The 19754-nt window shown below is 45.0% G+C and overlaps 1 protein-coding gene across 4 annotated transcripts in view; it reads right to left on the minus strand.

The window, feature by feature from the left end:
- Window positions 1–19754, minus strand: part of JPH1 (junctophilin 1) — a 353316-nt gene that overhangs the window by 98631 nt on the left and 234931 nt on the right. The window contains exon 4 of one of the 4 annotated variants that reach the window (XM_029591497.1): window positions 15046–15493. The exons of the other annotated variants lie outside the window; for them this stretch is intronic. Within the exon in view, the coding sequence (XP_029447357.1) occupies window positions 15477–15493 (17 nt within the window). The 3' untranslated portion in view covers window positions 15046–15476. Of the gene's footprint in view, window positions 1–15045; window positions 15494–19754 lie in introns of those variants that run through there. 4 annotated transcript variants of the gene reach the window in all.

Consider the following 19754-nt stretch of genomic DNA (forward strand, 5'->3'; position numbering starts at 1 on the left):
AGGGGTCTGATGGTGAATATTTTTATGGATAATTGTGAGTGATTGATGGAGAATCCTGAAGTTTACTGGGAGCCAGTGAAGATCTTTTAGAATGGGAGAGATATGCTCTCTCCGATTGGAATCGGAGAGAGCATATCACTTGAAATCTGATAGCATGTTTCCCCTGGAATCCTCAGCCTATGTGCTTCAAGGCTGGCCACATCTCTTTATAGTTAGGTTTATTAGGTGTCTACTTTGTCTGCTACTATCAATTGCACTTATTTATCTATAATCACGTTGTTGGCTAACTAGGCTGAAGTGGTTTCTGTTATATAAAACAAGAAAGATATAGAAGTGAACAACTACAAGCACTCTGTTGGGCTCTCTTCCATGCAAGGGGAAGGTCTAGATGAGGAATAACACGCAAAGTAGCATTGTATAGCACTTTGCCGAAGCTGTCTGCCAGTCTGTGTGGTCTCCCCGGCTTTTGTAGGGGGACATGAGGGATCCTGAAGGATCCTGAAGTAAGTGTGAAATGATGTCTACTGGAATGCCATACTGCAGAGCCAGATTATGAAATACACGGCAGACCAGCATTATCTCTGCTACTCTGGGTGGGGTATACATTAAAGCTTCCCCCATTTTGTCCAGACAACAAAATCTACTTTTGAGAACTCCAAAGGTGCGTTCAATGACACTGAGGATAGAACATAAGGCCTTCTTGTACCTCATCTTTGCTGATATGCTTGGAATAGCGACAGGTGTGAGAAGCCAGATCCTACAACCATAACCAGAATCTCCTGCGGCAAAGAGAGGACAGCTGCATCACTCACACCCCTGTGACTTTGTTATCTTGCTGCCAAAGCACAGTATGCTGTAAGACACTAGAAGCTAAGCTATAAATTAACATGAGCCAAAAAAGTTATTTCCAAACCCAAAGTCCATGCCACCTTTTATTGTAACACTATATGTATGCTATAGCACTTTGTTATGCTGTGTCATATCTTCATGAATGGAACAATGCATCAGGAGAGTGTACAAAATATGTACATGTCACTCAAAAGCAAGCAATCTGTACCCGGTTCTAGCACTCCTTTAACACTGGAGCTGAACATCTCAGCTCCCACATGTCACTGAAGAAAGACATCAACCTCCCTGGCTGTTCTGAAGTATGTCCTCCAGAGATACATGCTTGTCAGACCTGATACAGGGAATAGGATTGGGCCAAAAGGCACCTCCCACAGTGTCCGTTGAACCCATGTACCTATGATGGTTAAGACAAACTGTAGAAGACATCCTGGCTGTCAGAGCAGAAGTGCTGCAGACAGGATCCCAATATGGGCACCATTAGCTGAGGGCTGAGATAGCACTAACAGGGCACACCTGACCTGGACGTCCATGCACTGTGTGCCCAAAAAGGCTTAGGGAGGCATGTGACTTTTCGGCAACTCCAAGAGAGAGGATTTGAACTGTCACTTGTTTTAGCTGAACATTTCAAAGTCTGGAGTGCATGGTCACACACTGACCTTACTGTAAAGTGCTTTGTAGGGATACATAACATTTGCAGGACTCTACAGCTTGGAGAGAGAAACCTGGGCCCTAGTATGATGGCTTGTTGACCTAACTATTCAAGCCACTTGTTATGTAACTGATGCAGTCACATTTCCAACAGCCCCCCCCCCATGCCACTGCCATTTGTTGTAAACACATAGCCAGAGAGGGATGATAGAAACACCGTACTTACCTATGAGCCAACTGACACCATACTGGCTATCTTCAAATTGTTCACACAGGCCTGATGTTCTAAGTGTGCAGCTCCAGGGTACCTGGTGACATTGAGGATGCGAAGTTGAGCATCACAGACCACTTGCACATTGTTGGAATAGAAGAGCTTTCTGTTGTGGTAGTTCTCCTTCCTCCCATGCGGTAGGATGATGGATATGTGAGTGCAGTCAATATCTCCCAGAACATTGGGAAAGTTTGCTATGGTATAAAAGCCTCTCTTCAAATCCAGCCTGTCATGAAGGAATCTTATGTAATGACTAATGTGGCTAAGTACAGTTGTTAGGACCTGGCCCAGTCTGCGTGAAAAAGATGTTTGGGTCATTCCACCGATGACCCCGACTGTTTAGAAAGAGCCAGATGCTATAATAGGCAGGGTGCACAAAAGTTTGGTGAGGGCTGGTATAGCGTGGGAATTTTCAGTGATCGGATCCAGGTGCCCTCAGAGTTCGTCATACAATTCCATGACAGCTTGAGAGTTTAGGTGATACCTCATAATCAAGTGCTCCTGCGGCATTCCCAGCAAAGTGGTGCAGGGATGAAAGATGTAGTTCCTCTACCGCCTAGGTGGCCTCTTGCGTGGTAAGCCCAGACGTGGGCCAGCAGATCTGAATCCTAAACAAGGAATTGAACAAATTTAAGATGAAGGCAGCAGTCTAGCAGAAGAGGGGGTCCTCCCAGTCTTTTGCATCGAGTGTCACATGTATGATTTTTTACCCGCTGATGAGAAATTGTACATGTGCATCCGATGCAAAGAGCTCCTGTCTCTCAGAGAATGAGTTCGATTTCTGGAGGCTAGAGTGGCAGACCTGGAGGAGCTGAGGCAGAGAGATATATAGATGAGACCTTCAGGGACATATTAGTCAAGTCCCATCTCCAGTCTGGCATCCCTGGTACTGCCTTGGAGGAGGAAGGTCTCATGATGGGAGAGCATCAACCTGGTGCAGCAAGAAATGATACTATAGCAAGGACCTGCTTTCCAGGTGGTTGAATGTCCTCTCGCACAGAGGATGTGTCTCCCAGGGCTACTGCCAAGGAGGGATGGGTTAGGTCGGCCATCATAGTTGGTGATTCGATTATTAGGAATGTAGGCAGCTGGGTGGCTGCTGGGCATAAAGATCGCCTGGTAACATGCCTACCTGGTGCGAAGGTGATGGATCTCACGTGACACCTAGACAGGATTTTAGACAGTGCTGGTGAGGAGCCGGTTGTCATTGTACATGTGTGCAACAACGACATAGGAAAATGTGGGAGGGAGGTTCTGGATGCCAAATTTAGGCTCTTAGGTAGAAAATTGAAATGCTCCCAGTTCCATGTTGCAGATCCCCAGAGGCAGGCAGAGCTCCGGAATCTCACTGCATGGATGAAATGATGGCATAAGGAAGAGGGATTCAGTTTTGTAAGGAACTGGGGAACCTTTTGGGGAAGGGGGAGTCTTTTCTGAAGGGATGGGCTCTACCTTACCAGGGTGGAACCAGGCTGCTGGCGCTAACCTTTAAAAAGGAGATAGAGCAGCTTTTAAACTAGAACACAGTGGAAAACTGACAGTCACTCAGCAGAGCATGTTTCAGAGGGAGGAATCTTCAAAGGATAGTAATGAAGCATTAGAGTTAAGGCATCCCAACAGAGAGGTTCCAATAATAAGAAAAGTAGTCCAAGTACCTATAATTAAAAATACACCTGAGCTAAAAGATTCCAATTTCTCTCTGTCATCTGAAAAGCAGAATATAATACAAACAAAAAACACACTTTGAAATGTTTGTATGCTAATGCCAGAAGTCTAAGAAGTAAGATGGAAGAGTTAGAGTGTATAGCAGTGAATGTCATAAACTAAAATGATATTTCAGAGACATGGTGGAAAGAGGATAACCAATGGGATAGTGCTAGACCGGGGTACAAATTATATCGCAATGACAGAGAGGAGCATCTTCGTGGCAGGGTGGCGCTTTATGTCCAGGATGGCTACAGTCCAACACGATAAAGATCCTGCATGAAAATAAATGCAATCGAATATTTATGGGTAGAAATCACTTGTATGTTGGGGAAGAGAATAGCGATAGGAGTATACTACTGTCCACCTGGCCAAAAATGGTGAGATGGACAGTGAAATGCTAAGAGAAATTAGGGAAGCTAACCAAACTGGAAGTGCAGTAATAATGGGAGATTTCAATTACCACATAATACAAGAAGTGCAGGTAAATTGTCAATCCTGACAAAGGACTCAAAACGGACTTCCAAAGGTGAAATGGGTTTTTATTAATTCATTAGGCAGCTCCACTGATTTAAATCACTAAGTAGTTTTACGGCGTCCCCCGACACGGTCCCGTGTTTCGCCTAGGGCTGCATCGGGAGGGCTCGCCAGCAGGAATTCACATATGAAACACTGAAATTAAATCAATTACAAGTCAGGATGCTATATAGGACTTACAACCGAAAAAGAAATACAAACAGGTTTAAACACCGCTCTTACCTGACAGCTGATGTGCTTGGTTTTGACAGGGAGCGCGCTTACTCTGAACGCTGTCAGGTATTTAAAGAATGGCAATGGCGCCAAGGCTACAGGTGAACCGATGACGTGGGATTAACAGCCACGTTCATTGGTTCCCGTTCCTGTGGCTCGCCATAGCAGCATTGTGTGAGACCAAACTTGACTGTGAGAGATCTAAGTGAATAAGAACCATTCTATCTCCCGATTAAGTCCCTTCGGAGTGACTGAGTCTAAAGTGAAGATCCACCTCTGTTCAATGCGGCCGAGCTGTTCAGCATAACAGCCACCGCGAGCAGGTCGTGGAAACACCTCAATGACACTGAATTTAAGATCTGAGAGATTGTGACATTTTTTTACCCAATGGTCTACCAATGGTTCATTTTCTCTGGAGTGCCTGATGTTCGAGCAATGCTCTATGATACGTGTTTTGACCATTCTTGTGGTTTTTCCAACATACTCTAATGGGCACGGGCAGGTGATCACATAAATGACCCCAGAGGTGGTGCAGTCTGAGTATGAACGGCGCCAAAATCTACCTAACATACTGGGACACCATCCCTGTGGCCATTGCACGGTGTGCTCCTACACAGCATCTGCTACTTCTTTTACCCACCCAGTCTCCAAAAGAGTTTTTTATCTCCGTTCATACTCAGACTGCACCACCTCTGGGGTCATTTATGTGATCACCTGCCCGTGCCCATTAGTGTATGTTGGAAAAACCACAAGAATGGTCAAAACACGTATCATAGAGCATTGCTCGAACATCAGGCACTCCAGAGAAAATGAACCATTGGTAGACCATTGGGTAAAAAAATGTCACAATCTCTCAGATCTTAAATTCAGTGTCATTGAGGTGTTTCCACGACCTGCTCGCGGTGGCTGTTATGCTGAACAGCTCGGCCGCATTGAACAGAGGTGGATCTTCACTTTAGACTCAGTCACTCCGAAGGGACTTAATCGGGAGATAGAATGGTTCTTATTCACTTAGATCTCTCACAGTCAAGTTTGGTCTCACACAATGCTGCTATGGCGAGCCACAGGAACGGGAACCAATGTACGTGGCTGTTAATCCCACGTCATCGGTTCACCTGTAGCCTTGGCGCCATTGCCATTCTTTAAATACCTGACAGCGTTCAGAGTAAGCGCGCTCCCTGTCAAAACCAAGCACATCAGCTGTCAGGTAAGAGCGGTGTTTAAACCTGTTTGTATTTCTTTTTCGGTTGTAAGTCCTATATAGCATCCTGACTTGTAATTGATTTAATTTCAGTGTTTCATATGTGAATTCCTGCTGGCGAGCCCTCCCGATGCAGCCCTAGGCGAAACACGGGACCGTGTCGGGGGACGCCGTAAAACTACTTAGTGATTTAAATCAGTGGAGCTGCCTAATGAATTAATAAAAACCCATTTCACCTTTGGAAGTCCGTTTTGAGTCCTTTGTCAGGATTGACAATTTACCTGCACTTCTTGTATTATGTGATATTGCCTCAAAGTGCAGTTTGCTCTAGCATGTACTTTTGGTCCTAGATTTCAATTACCCCAATATTGACTGGGTAAGAGAAACATCAGGGCATGCTAGAAAGATAAAGTTCCTAGATGGAATAAAAGAGCAATTGGTTCAGGAACCAATGAGAGAGGGAGCAATTTTAGATCCAATTCTCAGTAGAGCACAGGATTTGGTGAGAGGGGTAATGGTGGTGGGGCCGCTTGGCAATACTGATCATAATATGATCAAATTTGAATTAATGACTGGAAAGAAGACAGTAAGTAAATGTTATTGTTTGTAAGGTTTTGGGTGGACCCTTGGACACTGTGGCTGCTGACCACGCCCATGGGGGGAAGTCCCGTGAGGGGCCACAGGTCAGGCTCAGCTTAGGACACACAACACACGGGTCGATATAGTAAGGCCGCGTTAGAGTGCGGCAGTGCCGGGTGCACCCTCGTTTGCCCCAAGCACTGTTCTGATACCGCTTGATACTCTATTTAAATTGCTTGCAAATGCAAGCCGTGTCTGCAAAGCATTAGGCGAAGCGTTAGGCCCGCGCAACCCATTTTACTGTATAGGCGCTTAATACAGCGACTATACAGTATCCTGGGTGCACTGGTACCTGTCATTTCAAAAGACATTTGAAATGATAGGCACCAGGAAGTGGATCCCAACTTTAACCCATGAAAACCTAAAAACCGAAAATCCCCTCCTTCCCGAAGCGGCTCGACATGTGCCAACTTACCTTTTGTTGCTTTTCTGCCCCTTCCCTTCTCTGCCGCCCTCTGGAGGGGGCAGCCGGCGGCAAAAACAGCTCGCAGCGGTCCCCCCCGCGCAGGTCCCGGTTCTCCTGGAGGAAAAATCCTCCCCCCTCTCGGAGAACCCAGCTGGGGTTGAGAGGCGCGAGTACTGAGTAAATCCCCTTCCCCAGGGCAGTGCCCCCGACAGGGGCTGCAAGGTTGTGAGGGAAGTGAAGCGAAGTGTACTTTCATTGGCCTGAGCGCCCGTCAATTTGGGCGCTCCAGCCAATGAAAGCACATAGGCGGGCGCACGTGACGTCATGGCGTGCGTCACGCCCGACTATGTGCTTTCATTGGCTGGGGGCGCCCAAATTGACGGGCGCTCCAGCCAATGAAAGCACAGACGGGCGTGCTTTCATTGGCCTGAGCGCCCGTCAATTTGGGCGCTCCAGCCAATGAAAGCACATAGACGGGCGTGCTTTCATTGGCTGAGCGCCCGTCAATTTGGGCGCTCCAGCCAATGAAAGCATATAGACGGGCGTGCGTGATGTCACGGCGTGCGTCATGCGCGCCCATCTATGTGCTTTCATTGGCTGGAGCGCCCAAATTGACGGGCGCTCAGGCCAATGAAAGTACGCTTCGCTACCTTGTAGCCCCTGTCAGGGGCACTGCCCTGGGGAAGGGGATTCACTCAGAACTCGTGCCTCTCAACCCCAGCTGGGTTCTCCGGGGGGGGGGGGGGGGGGGAGAATTTTTCCTCCAGGGCACTGGAGGCGCTAGGACTCCGGTTCCTCCCAAAAGACGCTGCACATGGTCGCGAGGGAACGCTGCAAGCCGCTTTCGCCGCCGGCTGCCCCTCCGGAGGACGGCAAAGAAGGGAAGGAGCTGAAAGCAACAAAAAGTAAGAAAACAACAAAAAGTCGCTTCAGGAGAGGGGATTTTAGGTTTTTAGAGGTTTCCTTTTGGGGGAAAGTTTGCCGCCTACCCTTATTGAGGAGCCACCAGAGGTGGCAGTAGTGAGCAGAGATGAAGCCCGGCTGGGCTTGTAGTCCCTCAGGCTCTGGAACAGCGATCCTACAATGGCTGTGCTGTAGTGAAGAGAAACTGAGATAGTGAGTACAATGAAGTATGCAGGGTTCTGGAACAGAGCCTTGTTGGTTGAGTACTCACACAGTATTTTCTCTCGGTAGGAATCAAAGGAGCTGGAATAGAGGTAGGCCCTCGAGGAGCAAGTACTTGATTCCAGGAACAGCTCTGAGAGAAGTAGATAGTAACTCACTGATGGTGTAGGCAGTGATATCTTCCAGACAGAAGTGAAGTCCAGGCAGTGAGTCCGGGAACATGGGTCCTCGAGGAGCGAGTACCGGTTCCAGCGACCTGAAAGAGAAGAGAGAGACCCCCCAAGGAGCGGGTACCCCAAATAATGTGTCCAATAATGGAGAGGCAGAGTAGCTAGGTACGGAGAACGAATCCCATCCGTAAGGAGTTCCAGTACGAATATCTGATCTTGCTAACTCGATTAGCTAGCAGTAGTGTAGGCTTTTTGTATCCGGGATGAGAGACGTCATCACAGGGGGACACCTCTGAGGTTCACACCAAAGAAAGTATTTGAAGTAGGGCCGCGCAGCATGCACGCCCTAAGGCAGCTGGACGGTATTTTCCAGGGGCGGCTCATCTGGTGGAGGCCGGGAGGGCCCTGGGAGATTCTGGGCCACTGGTGGGGGTTGTGGTTGTGCCGCTGGTGGTCCTGTCTGCGTGGATGTAGGATTGTAGTTCGACGAAGAATCCCGCCCAGGTGAAGTTGCCTGAGACCGCATTGGGTCCGATGGCGCTCCCCGAGGGCCCCCACTGAGGGGGGGCTGAGTCGGGAATAGAGAGGTCCAGGGTAGTCTCGCTGGTAGATCCAAAGACTTCTACAGGCTGAGGGGGACCTTATCTCGGTTCCCCCTGGGCTCCTTCGCACAACAGGCACAGGGAGGAGGTCACCTTGGGCTGTGCCACTCTCAGGTGGCATGCCGGGCAGAGGACTGGGCCTTTAGCTGTCTTGGACGGCGGTGGCATGATTTGCGCATGTATCTTGTACAGATGCGCATGCCAAGGGTCCTGGTTATGCGTTCCGGGTGCACTTTCGTTGTGCGCCTAGGAACAGAAGATGCGTGCATGGCTGTGCGCATGGGCCTAGTTGTGCGCTCAGTCCCCTTTTGCGCGCGGCACTGTGCGCACAAGTATTTTATGTGCCTGGCTCGCTGCTGTGCGCACAGCTCAGTTGTGCGGACAAGTGGCGACTAAGGGGAGGAAATGGTGCCTGCGACCACGAGGGCAAGATGGCGGCCCCCCCGGAGGGTCTCCACGTGGGAGGATCCTCGAGCCGGATCGGGGTCTAGCCCTGACGGGGCTGCTCAACCCAATTAGACAGACGCCGGAGGGATGATCTGAGCGGTTATCCGAGCCTCGGAGACCAGAGACTTAGAGAAAAGTTTTCTACCTTACCTTGTCTTGGCGTTTCCCGGTCTCTTGCCGGGCGGTCTCTAGCTGAGAGGGGAATACCTTCACCGCCGCGCTCGGTCTTGCACCCGCTGCCTCTCAGCCGCTCCCTTTTCAGGGGGCTAAGTCCACGCCGGGTCGGCGATCGGACTGAGGCTGCCTCTCAGCCGCTCCCTTCACCAGAACTGCTATGGAGACGGAAAAAACTGAGGATCAGAGCCTCGTGCACGGGTATATGTAGTGCTGACGTCAGATTGAAATCTGACTCCATCTCCAACTGTTATCAGGAGCACACTATACCCATTGGTCCTGAGTCCATCTGCTACACGCTAGGAAATGGAGACATTTTTAGGATACTACTGCGAAGTATAAACAATTGTCATATTTTATTTGTTGATAGACAATATAGATAAAGTTTAACTCCAGAAATTGGTTAAATTGTGGAGTGTTGATCTTCAGGAAGACTTAAATGAAGCTGACATTCAAAGGGCATTTGCATCAATTTATTGAACTTTAATGTCAGTTAATATGTGGGAAATACAATTCAAAATTATCCATCAAAATATGTTACTAGAATCTTTAGGATTCAGACTTATTTATAATTACATTTTTTCACAACTGGAACATTATGTCATATGTTTATTGGATGTCACAAATATAACTCTTTTGGAGAAAAGTACTTGATTACTTGGATCGGTTACTGAACTGCCCAATAATATGGTGTAAGAAGTTGATAAACTATGGAAGCTTTAATGTCAGAGGTTACCCAAAGGAGGCAAGAAATTTGTGACATTGACTCAAGCTAAGAAAATGATTTTAATAGTTTGGAAAAGGGATGAGTTACCCACTTTTATAAATTGAAAAATACAAATGAAACGGATTGCTCTGATGGAAAAAAATGAGAATTACTGAAAAACAAAATCATAATCTGTTTTCAATTGATATCTTCAATTTTGGGGAAAAATAGAAAATCTTTGAGGTAATGAGTGCTTTTTTACTTCCAACCTAAACAGTTTTTGGCCTGTACTGAGATTAAACACTGCATATTTATTTGGCCTATTGTGTGGAGAAAATTTGTTTACAAATTATTTTGTAGGTTGCTTTAGTTGGCTTTTATTTCAGAAATCAGCTGTGACCACAATTGGACATTTCTATATATTTTATTTAATATTATTTCAAACTCACCTATCCACAATTCTAGGTGAGGAATAACAATAAGTTCATAATCAAATAAAACAAATACACAATTGAGCGGACCACTGCTGAGACCTGCCTTGCTGTTGAAACACTGGGAGAGAAGCCGCCGCTTCAGGCATCATTGTGGACACCCAGTACTGACGACATCTGAATGGTGGGGGCCTTTAAAGAACAGTGACCTACAGCAGAGAAACAAGCCACTCTGAGACTTGCCTTGATCTTGAGAACCCGGGAGGGATGCCGCTGCTTCAGGCATCATCATGCTCATCCAACACTGAGTGCCAGGGGCCTTTAAAGAGCGGCGACCTGAGGCAGGGAAGCAAACTGCTGCTGAGACCTGCCTTGATCTTGAGAACCTGGGTGGGATGCTGCTAATTCAGGCATCATTGTCATCACCCAACACTGACAATATCTGAGTGCTGGGGGCCTTTAAAGAGTGGCGACCTGCGACAGGGAAGCAAACTGCTGCTGAGACCTGCCTTGATCTTGAAAGCCCGCTTCAGGCAACATTGTGGTCATCTGGTGCTGATGACATCTGAGTGCCGAGGACCTTTAAAGAGGGGTGACCAGTGGCTCCTTTTGCAAGATTTTCTCCTGCCTAAAAGATGGGAAGAAAAAGAAAAGGAAAGCTCGTAAGCCCTCCCCAGATATCCATACCTGTTAGAGGTCCAATGGATCTATATGTGAATCATCAAAGTTTAACACTGCAGTTTGATCTGAGTAAGGAATTGGAAACTTCCTTGAGCCCTTGGGCAAATCTCCCCTCTCCAAACCCACAGTCTCATCAGACGGTAAAGCTATGAATTCTTCAATGCAATAGCAATCAGTAGTTTCTTTACCCAGACAAAAGCATGTATTAGAGGAATCCTCTGGAACCATACCTTTATTCAGTACAGGAAGGGTTTTGGTTGCTTTTCTGCTCCTGTATAATTGTCCCAGGAGATTCAAGGGGCTGGTTCAGATGTAGCGGAGATCTCTGGAGATATTTCCTTAAGGGATATTTGGAATGTAGTCAATCGCACTGAATCAAACCTGTCAAATGCAGTTACTCAGCTGTGTACATATTCCACAGGCGCATCTAATAAACTTTCTGATTTGGACAACAGATTGAATTCTTTGGAAACACAAGCAGAGCTGCAGAAAGGAACAACTACTAATTTGAAACTATCTTTAACTGCGGATATTAAAGATAGTTTATTATTATACTATAAAACCGAGATGTTGGAGAATAAGTTGAGAACTAAAAACTTGCGACCGTTGAATTTTCCCTATTCCTAGTTAATTTCAGGAAATCGATTATATGCAACCGAAGAATTCCAATTTGTACCTGATAAAATTATTCTTATTATCTAATTGTTATTATCTTCCTGACAAGCAAAAGGTTTTGAAGAGGGAGCCATTGATGTATTGATTCCCTTTTCTAGTTCAGACCTCACCTTATTTCTTCAAAAGTCTAAAGATGTTATTACTTCTAGATCTAAATTGATTGTTTCTTTTGTTTTGAACAGTTATAGAGAGATATTCTTCAATCAATATTTTAAGTACAAAAAAATCATTGTTTTGTGGACAAAAAATTCAGGTCTTCCCAGACAACTCCAAAGAGGCGCAAGTGAAGAAGAAATTTCTATAGTTGAAATCCTGGCTCTTGTCTTTGGGAGAAACATTTTTTTGAAGTTTCCTTGCAAATGCATAGAAGGCTATCAGGGTAATAAGCTTATCTATGTTGAACCTATGCATTTGGAAACTTTTATAGTGGAAAAATATGCATAATGACTTGGGGTTAAAAGTGTTGGGAGGGGTAATTGATCTAATATAGATTGTTTTTCCCTATTTTTTTTTTAATTTGTATTAGTGGTCACACTAGAAATGTGGATTTTATCAAGCAAGATGAGATGAGAACTAGTATATATCTTTTATGATTTTCACGATTTGCCTAGTTTTTGTATCATATGTTATATGATTTAAGAAGCTTAATAAAGAATATAAAAAAAAAACAAACATACACAATTGAACATAAAGTGACTTGTATATACATATATACAGACAAGTCCAATTAGTTTCCTTGGATGTGGTTTCGCTTTATACAAATGTATCCCATTCAACAGCTATTGACGTGGTGAGAGAAGCCTTATCGCCTTTAATCCATCGTACACCAACTACATTCCTTTTACAATTGACACATTTGGTCTTGCAACATAACTATTTTTCTTTTTGTGATATTTTATTTACAAACACATGGTATAGCGATGGGGTTTTCGGTAGCCCCATCTGTGGCAATTTAGTTATGAACCGTCTAGAGACATCGGTTATTTATAAATCTTCATTTTTTCAAGATGTATGTTTTTGGATAGGTTACATCGATGACCTCCTTTTCTTTTGGAATTCGGACAAACAGCGATTACAACAATTTCTTTTTTGGTTGAATACTATAGATGATGATTTAAAATTCACATCCCAAGTCGATAATCAACAGTTAACCTTTTTAGACACCATGGTAATCAAAGACAGCGTGCAGATCAAGACAACTTTATATCAAAAATCTATCGATAGGAATAATTTCCTCAGATATCAAAGCTTTCATCCCCGGGCCTTTAAAAATGGCCTCCCGGTGAGCCAGTTTTTTCGATTACGCCGCATATGTTCTTCACTAAGTGATTTTAAATACCAAGCTCATGATTTAGCGATGCGCTTTTTTGAATGGGGTATCCTTTTAGAGTCATTCGGTCAGCATATAAAAGAGCTCTCTATTCACCAAGAGAATTGCTGTTAACATACCAAACCAGGAAAATAGTTTCTCACGATGTGTATGTACTACAACATACCGATCAAGCATCAGCCATTGTTCAGAGTATACACAAACATTGGTATTTACTGCAGTTACATCCAATTTTTTCAGATCCACCTTTAATCTCATTTCAAAGAGGATCAAATATTAAAAACTATATCATGAGAGCAGCATTACCGAACAGTTTGAATCCACCCCACACGGGTATGCACATGATATGCGGACAATGTGACACGTGTCAAAATTCTTTGACTGGCGAAACGTGGGTGCATCCCACCACTGGTATTGTTTACAAAAAGAAATTTTCAATGAATTGCAATTCACATCATGTGGTCTATTTAATCCAGTGTGACTGTCCTTTACTGTACACAGAGGGGCGGATTTTAAAATGCGCGCGAATAGCCTACTTTTGTTTGCGCTCCAGGCGCAAACAAAAGTACGCTGGATTTTAGTAGATACTTGCGGAGCCGCGCGTATCTGCTAAAAACCTGGATCGGCGCGCGCAAGGCTATCGATTTTGTATAGCCGGCGCGCGCCGACTACCCCGTTCCCTCCAAGGCTGCTCTGAAATCGGAGCGGCCTCGGAGGGAACTTTCCTTTGCCCTCCCCTCACCTTCCCCTCCCTTCCCCTACCTAACCCACCCACCCGGCCCTGTCTAAAACCCCCCCTTACCTTTGTCGGGGGATTTACGCCTCCCGGAGGGAGGCGTAAATCCCCGCGCACGAGCGGGCCTCCTGCGCGCCGGGCCGCGACCTGGGGGCGGGTATGGAGGGCGCGGCCACGCCCCCGGACCGTAGCCACGCCCCCCGTACCCGCCCCCAAAACGCTGCCGACACGCCCCCGAAACGCCGCGACGACCGGGCCCGCCCCCGACATGCCCCCCTCGGAGAACCCTGGGACTTACGCGAATCCCGGGGCTCTGCGCGCGCCGGTAGGCCTATGTAAAATAGGCTTACCGGCGCGCAGGGCCCTGCTTGCGTAAATCCGCCCGGTTTTGGGCGGATTTACGCGAGCAGGGCTCTGAAAATCCACCCCAGAGCGTACATCTAGACCAATCAAGGTTCGATTGAGAGAACATAGACGTTGACTCAATACGGGTAACATAGAAGCCCCAATTGTGAAAAATTGTTTATCAGCAAATCATTGTTTCGCAGAATTGCATTGGACCATTTTGGATATGGTCCCGGTCAATGCCAGAGGAGGGGATAGCAACACTTCTTTGAACTACAAAGAGCAAAGATGGATTTTCAAATTATCAACTGAATTTTCTCAGGGCATGAATGATGATATTGAATGGTCTTCGTTGAGTTAAATGACCGTCTAGAAGTTCCCTATTGGTTCCTACAAAAATTTTGTTTTTTGATTGGTTGTAACATGAGTCACACGTAAGCTTTAAATACGTCTTTTTTTAAGATGGCGGGCCCTTGCCTCGAAATGCCGCACAACGAAAAAGTTTGTCTCCAACTCTAGACATGTATGTAAGTTTAACCAACACAATTCTTCAACTGAAATATAAACATTTCTCATGAGATATGTTTTTTATTCCATTTCTAGTGGTCCAAAGCCCCTGACGAAGTCTGCGAAACACCAGCGGTGTCGGGTGTTTTGCAGAGCAGAGCTGAAGAGCTCTTAAGCTCTAGCATCAATTGGAAAGATAAGTTTTTCTTCCACAGATGTTTTTTCATAAATGAAACAGTTGGAGCGGATGCTTAAATGTAATATATACATAAAAAATTCAAAAAAATCTTGCTTAAAAATTGTGGCTTGTCCCACGTGAAACAAAGGAGTCACCCCATGATTATATGTCCTGAGCAAGCGCAATAGAAATAAGTGCACTAACGTTAAAATGCTTTGAAGCGTAAGTGTGCAATTGCTCATATATGAGGGTTTACCACGCTTAGTAATTCACGTATTTCATATGTGATTTTTTTCCATTCTTGTATATACATTAAACACATTTATAATACACATATATACACTATATAGAACTACATATTGATGTGGTTCAATTATATGCTTATGTTTTGATGATATGTTATTTTTGTATCGACTGAAATATTCCAATAAACAAATTGGAAAAAAATCTTCAAATCCTCTCTCAGATACATATATTAGGCCATGTTGCTTACTCCCATAAGTGGGAGGTGGAGATTCCTAAAGCTATCTGGCTAAATAATAGTTGATGGACTTGTCTTCTAAAAACCTATCCAAACCCTTTCTTCACTTATCTAAATTACTAATCTTGACCACATTTTCTTGCAGCAAATTCTTTTTATGCTTTGACTGGAAAAAAAAAAGAACTTTATAGAATTTGTTTTAAATCTTCCATATGACCCATCTACAGATCAAAAATATATACAGTATATGTATATAAGATTTCCAGTGATCATTGGAAAGAATGAAAAAAGAACATTTAGAATTTTATTTCATTTTTCTCTGGGGGTGTAGATCCCATTTGAAAGTTACTGATTCTTTTTAGGCAGTGTGGAGATTTCCTCCTCTAGGATTTTCTTTGGCAGGTTTTCCAGCAGGTGTAATCAGCATGGGGGTGAGGCTGAAAGGAAAAAAAAAGACAAATGAGAAAGGATGCATCATAGATGAAAGATAACACAAGAATTTGAAAGTAAAACATCAAACAACACATACAGCTCCACATCCAAAAGGGACATCAGTTCCACTTTGGTGCAGCCATGCATCCATCTACTGGGGGAAAACCTGGTGTACAGAATTCAGGCCCTTAAACGAGGAAGATGCATATCTTCCTGAAAGACATAGAACACACAAGGAATAAAAATGGAAAAAGTTATACATATGGGGGAGTGCTTGGTAGTGAAGGCTTGTTCTTCCCCTACAGCCAGTGACCCAATCGTGCTCTCAGCCACGATGACTGAGCTCAGATTAAAAAAAAAAAAAGAAGAATAGGGAAGTTTGTTACCCTCTCCTTTTTTCCTTACCGGGTCTTCTTTCCTCGGTGTTGGTGGCCTTGTATTTTTATCCTCTTTCCCTCTCACTTCTCTAGGAAGTTAGTATAGTACAGAGGTGGTACGGACTCTGAGGGCTGAGCAGCCTTTCACTAGGCCCCGCTCCTCAGGCTTAGTCCTGTCAGCCGTGTAGTAGGCCATGGCGGCAATTTTCCCAGGCACAGGTGTGTATGCACAGTCTTGCTGCTCGGTGGTGTTCTGATGTAAGCACACATGGGCACACATACTTGTGCACGTAAGGTCATGGCCTATATTTGTGTACATATTTGCGGGTGGGGGTATTTGTGCACGTATGACTGCAGCCTAGTTTTCAGCATGTAATTATGCACAGGAGTACTTGTGCTCATACGACCGTGGCCTACTTTTTTGGGCACAGATTTATGCTTGAATTCCCAGACACATGGCGGGCGCATAGGAGGCCACCTAGACACTAGTACAGAAAGACTATGGCACCAGGGACAAAATGGTATAAGTGCTTGGTTATTTGTGATGTTTCCCACATAAGGGCAATCCTGCCATCTCTTTCTCTTCATCTGTGTCAGCGCTGCATGGATACTCAAAGCAATTTGGACACTTTAGATTTTGTCGATGTTTGGCCATCCTCTTGGGAGGGTAGTGGGGTTTAAGGCGACACTGCAGATGGGTCCTTTCTTTCCATCTCTTGTTCCCGATGACAGAAGACATCTCCAGCAGAAAGATCAGCGAGTGTCCGGTTTGGGCTTATGGGCCTTAGTTTGCATCTCTCCTCCTTTTCCTGGATGACATTTTTCAAGGGTCTGCAGGCTTTTCTGCAGGGGCAATTAGCAGAGGCAAAGCAACTTACTAAGAAGGGTTCACATGCCCAGGGCTCTCATTTATCAGCCACTGTAGACAAGTGCCGCAGGGAAGCTGTCCTGGTGATGTTCTAGGGTATGTTGATCTTGATACCTCGGATGACTAAAAAAGGGACTTGGGTTTCTCCCTTTGGAAGAGGCAGAAAGTCCACCTGGTTTGGAACTGCATCAGACTCTGCTCAAGTTTTTTCACAAAGATAAGTTGCCAAGACTGTTGACTCAGACCCTGAAGATGCTAGTTGTGGATGCGGATAATGCTGCTGGCTTGCAAAAGAAAGATACCATATGAGTGACCTTACACAAGGCATCCTGTTTCTTTCCCCTTCTAGATCAAATTCAAGAGTTGATTGGCCTTAAGTGGAGTGCCCCAGAGGCAAATTTTAAGAGGGGGCATACTTTAGCAGGTTTGAACCCCTTGGATCCAAAGGCAAGCGATCAGTTGTGATTCACGAAGGCAGATGCCTTGGTATGCTTTGTTACCAAGCGAACCACCATTCCAGTGAAAGGAGGGGCAGCTCTAAAAGATCCTCAGGATAGGAGGACTGAGGCTATACTTAAACATGCTTTTGAGGCCATGACAGTGAATTTGCAGATTGTTTCTTGCTGTTGCCTGGTGGCTCGGACTGGTTTGTTTCTCTCTCAGGAGACACAAGGAACAGGGTCTGATGACAGATTGGCAATGGAACAGGGTGTTGCATTCTTAGTTGATGTGGGCTGTGACTTGGTGCGGATGGCTGCTAGAGGGGAGCCATGATAGTGACACCTACATTAATCATCAAGGTAGAACCAGAGGCTAACAGGTGTCAGTGGAGGTAGATGTGCTCATGGCGTGGGCAGAGCAACATCTCCAGGACATATCTGCCTCCCACATTGCCGGGAAGGACAATATATGGGCAGACTTCCACGGCAAGCAAGACTTGGACTCAAAAGAGTGGAATTTAGCAGACAAAGCTTTTCAACTCATAGCGGCACACTGGGGTTACCCTATCTGGATTTGCTGGTGACCACTGGCAATGCAAAGGTACCACGGTTCTTCAGTCACAGCAGGAATCCAAGGACACTAGGCATCAATGCTCTTATTCTGGTCTGGCCGCGGAGTGCACTGTTGTATGCCTTCCCACCTTGGCCGATGATAAGCAGGCTCATTCAAAAGACTGCCAGTCAGACCAAAACTGTACTTCTGGTGGCTCCAGATTGGCCTCAGAGGCCGTGGTATGCTGATCTTCAGAGTCTTCTGGTGGACAGCCCTCTCAGACTGCCACTCAGGAAGGATATATTACATCAGTGGCCCATTCTGCACGACCTTCCGGGTTGGATTTCTGTCTTATGGTTTGGCCCTTGAGAGAGCTTGGTTGGTGAAGCGTGGTTTTTCTTCTGCAGTGATTTCCACTTAGCTCCAGGGCAGGAGATTTTCTACATCTCTAGCTTATGTTAGAGTTTGGAGAGTGTTCGAGAGCTGCTATGAGACGCAAGGTTCTCATCCTCTCAAAGTTGAAATTCCTCTGATATTGGAATTTTTACAGGAAGGCTTGCTTAAAGGCTTGGCCCTTAACACACTAAAGGTGCAGGTAGCAGCTCTCACTTGTTATAGAGGGCGAGTCAATGGAGGAACATTGTCCTCCCATTCAGATGTGTCCAGGTTTTTGAAGGGAGTTAAGCATCTGCGACCTCCCTTATGGCTATCGGTGTCTCTTTTGGACCTAGCTTCTCTGGTTCTCAGCCACTGCTCTACCCACTAGGGTTTAAATCCCACTGCTGTTCCTTATAATCTTGGGCTAGGAGGGCCTGCCTCATTTACAGTTTTAGTCTTCCTGAAAAAGAATGAAGGCATTCTATTTAGTATGGGCTCAATTTTCTCAAATTTGGGACTTAGAAAATATTTTCAACATACAGACATTTAGAATTTAAAGATTAAAAATAATTAGACTCTATGCTAGCCAAACTCCTCCCCCTTTTCCCAAGCATGCCCTCTCCACCCTTAGCTTAGAGCAGGGGTCAGGAACCTTTTTGGCTGAGAGAGCCATAAACGCCACATATTTTAAAATGTAATTCCATGAGAGCCATACAATATGTTTAAAACTAAATACAAGTAAATGTGTGCATTTTATGTAAGATCACACTTTTAAAGTACAATAAGTCTCTGAAAATATTACACCAGGCCTTAAGACACCAATACATCTCCTATTAGGAAAACGGACCAAGTCAGGCTGCTATAGAGTCCTACACAGAAACTACACGCCAGCAGAAAACCTCACCTGAATCACGTGCTGTCCCTCACCTAACATAGAATAAAGAGACCAAAACGCATAACAAGAAGCATGCAGACAAAACTGAATTGGAAACTGCAACAAGCCAGAGTCTCTGTATGCAGTGTAACAAAGGAAAAAAGAAACATCACCCATCCTTATAAAACAAATCAAGAAATATAAAATCATCAGCAGTAAAACTGTACTAACAAAAAGAACATATTTCGAAACAGCTGATGAGTGGAATATCCAATAATTAAAAACTCATATAAAACATTTCCAGATACCAACAAAATATTTCAAAATAGCAGACACAAAGATCCAGTAATGAAAAATAATAAGGATACAAAAATTTTTTTGCTCTGCATACCTGGGAACGTTTGATATCCAGGTGTCCTGAGATTGTTCTGAATTAGCAGGAGGTGGGGTGGTTTGCTTGGAACTTTCTCCTCTCTCAGTCACATACCAGCGCTCTCTCTCACACTGGCTCTCAATGACACACCTATACACACATGCTCTCAGTCACTCACATATACACATGTTTTTTCTCTCTCACTTATATAGGCTCTTAATTACACATTTACACACATGCTGTCTATCTTTTCACGCTTACACACACAGGCTTTCAATCACATAAATACATGCTGTCTTTTTCTCTCACATACAGACTCTCATTCACATGCTTACAAACATGTCCTCTCTTTCTCTCATTTACACACAGGCTCTCAATCACATACTCACATGCTCCCTCACCT

The sequence above is a fragment of the Rhinatrema bivittatum genome, chromosome 2 (genome assembly GCF_901001135.1).
Source record: "Rhinatrema bivittatum chromosome 2, aRhiBiv1.1, whole genome shotgun sequence".
Lineage (NCBI taxonomy): Eukaryota > Metazoa > Chordata > Amphibia > Gymnophiona > Rhinatrematidae > Rhinatrema > Rhinatrema bivittatum.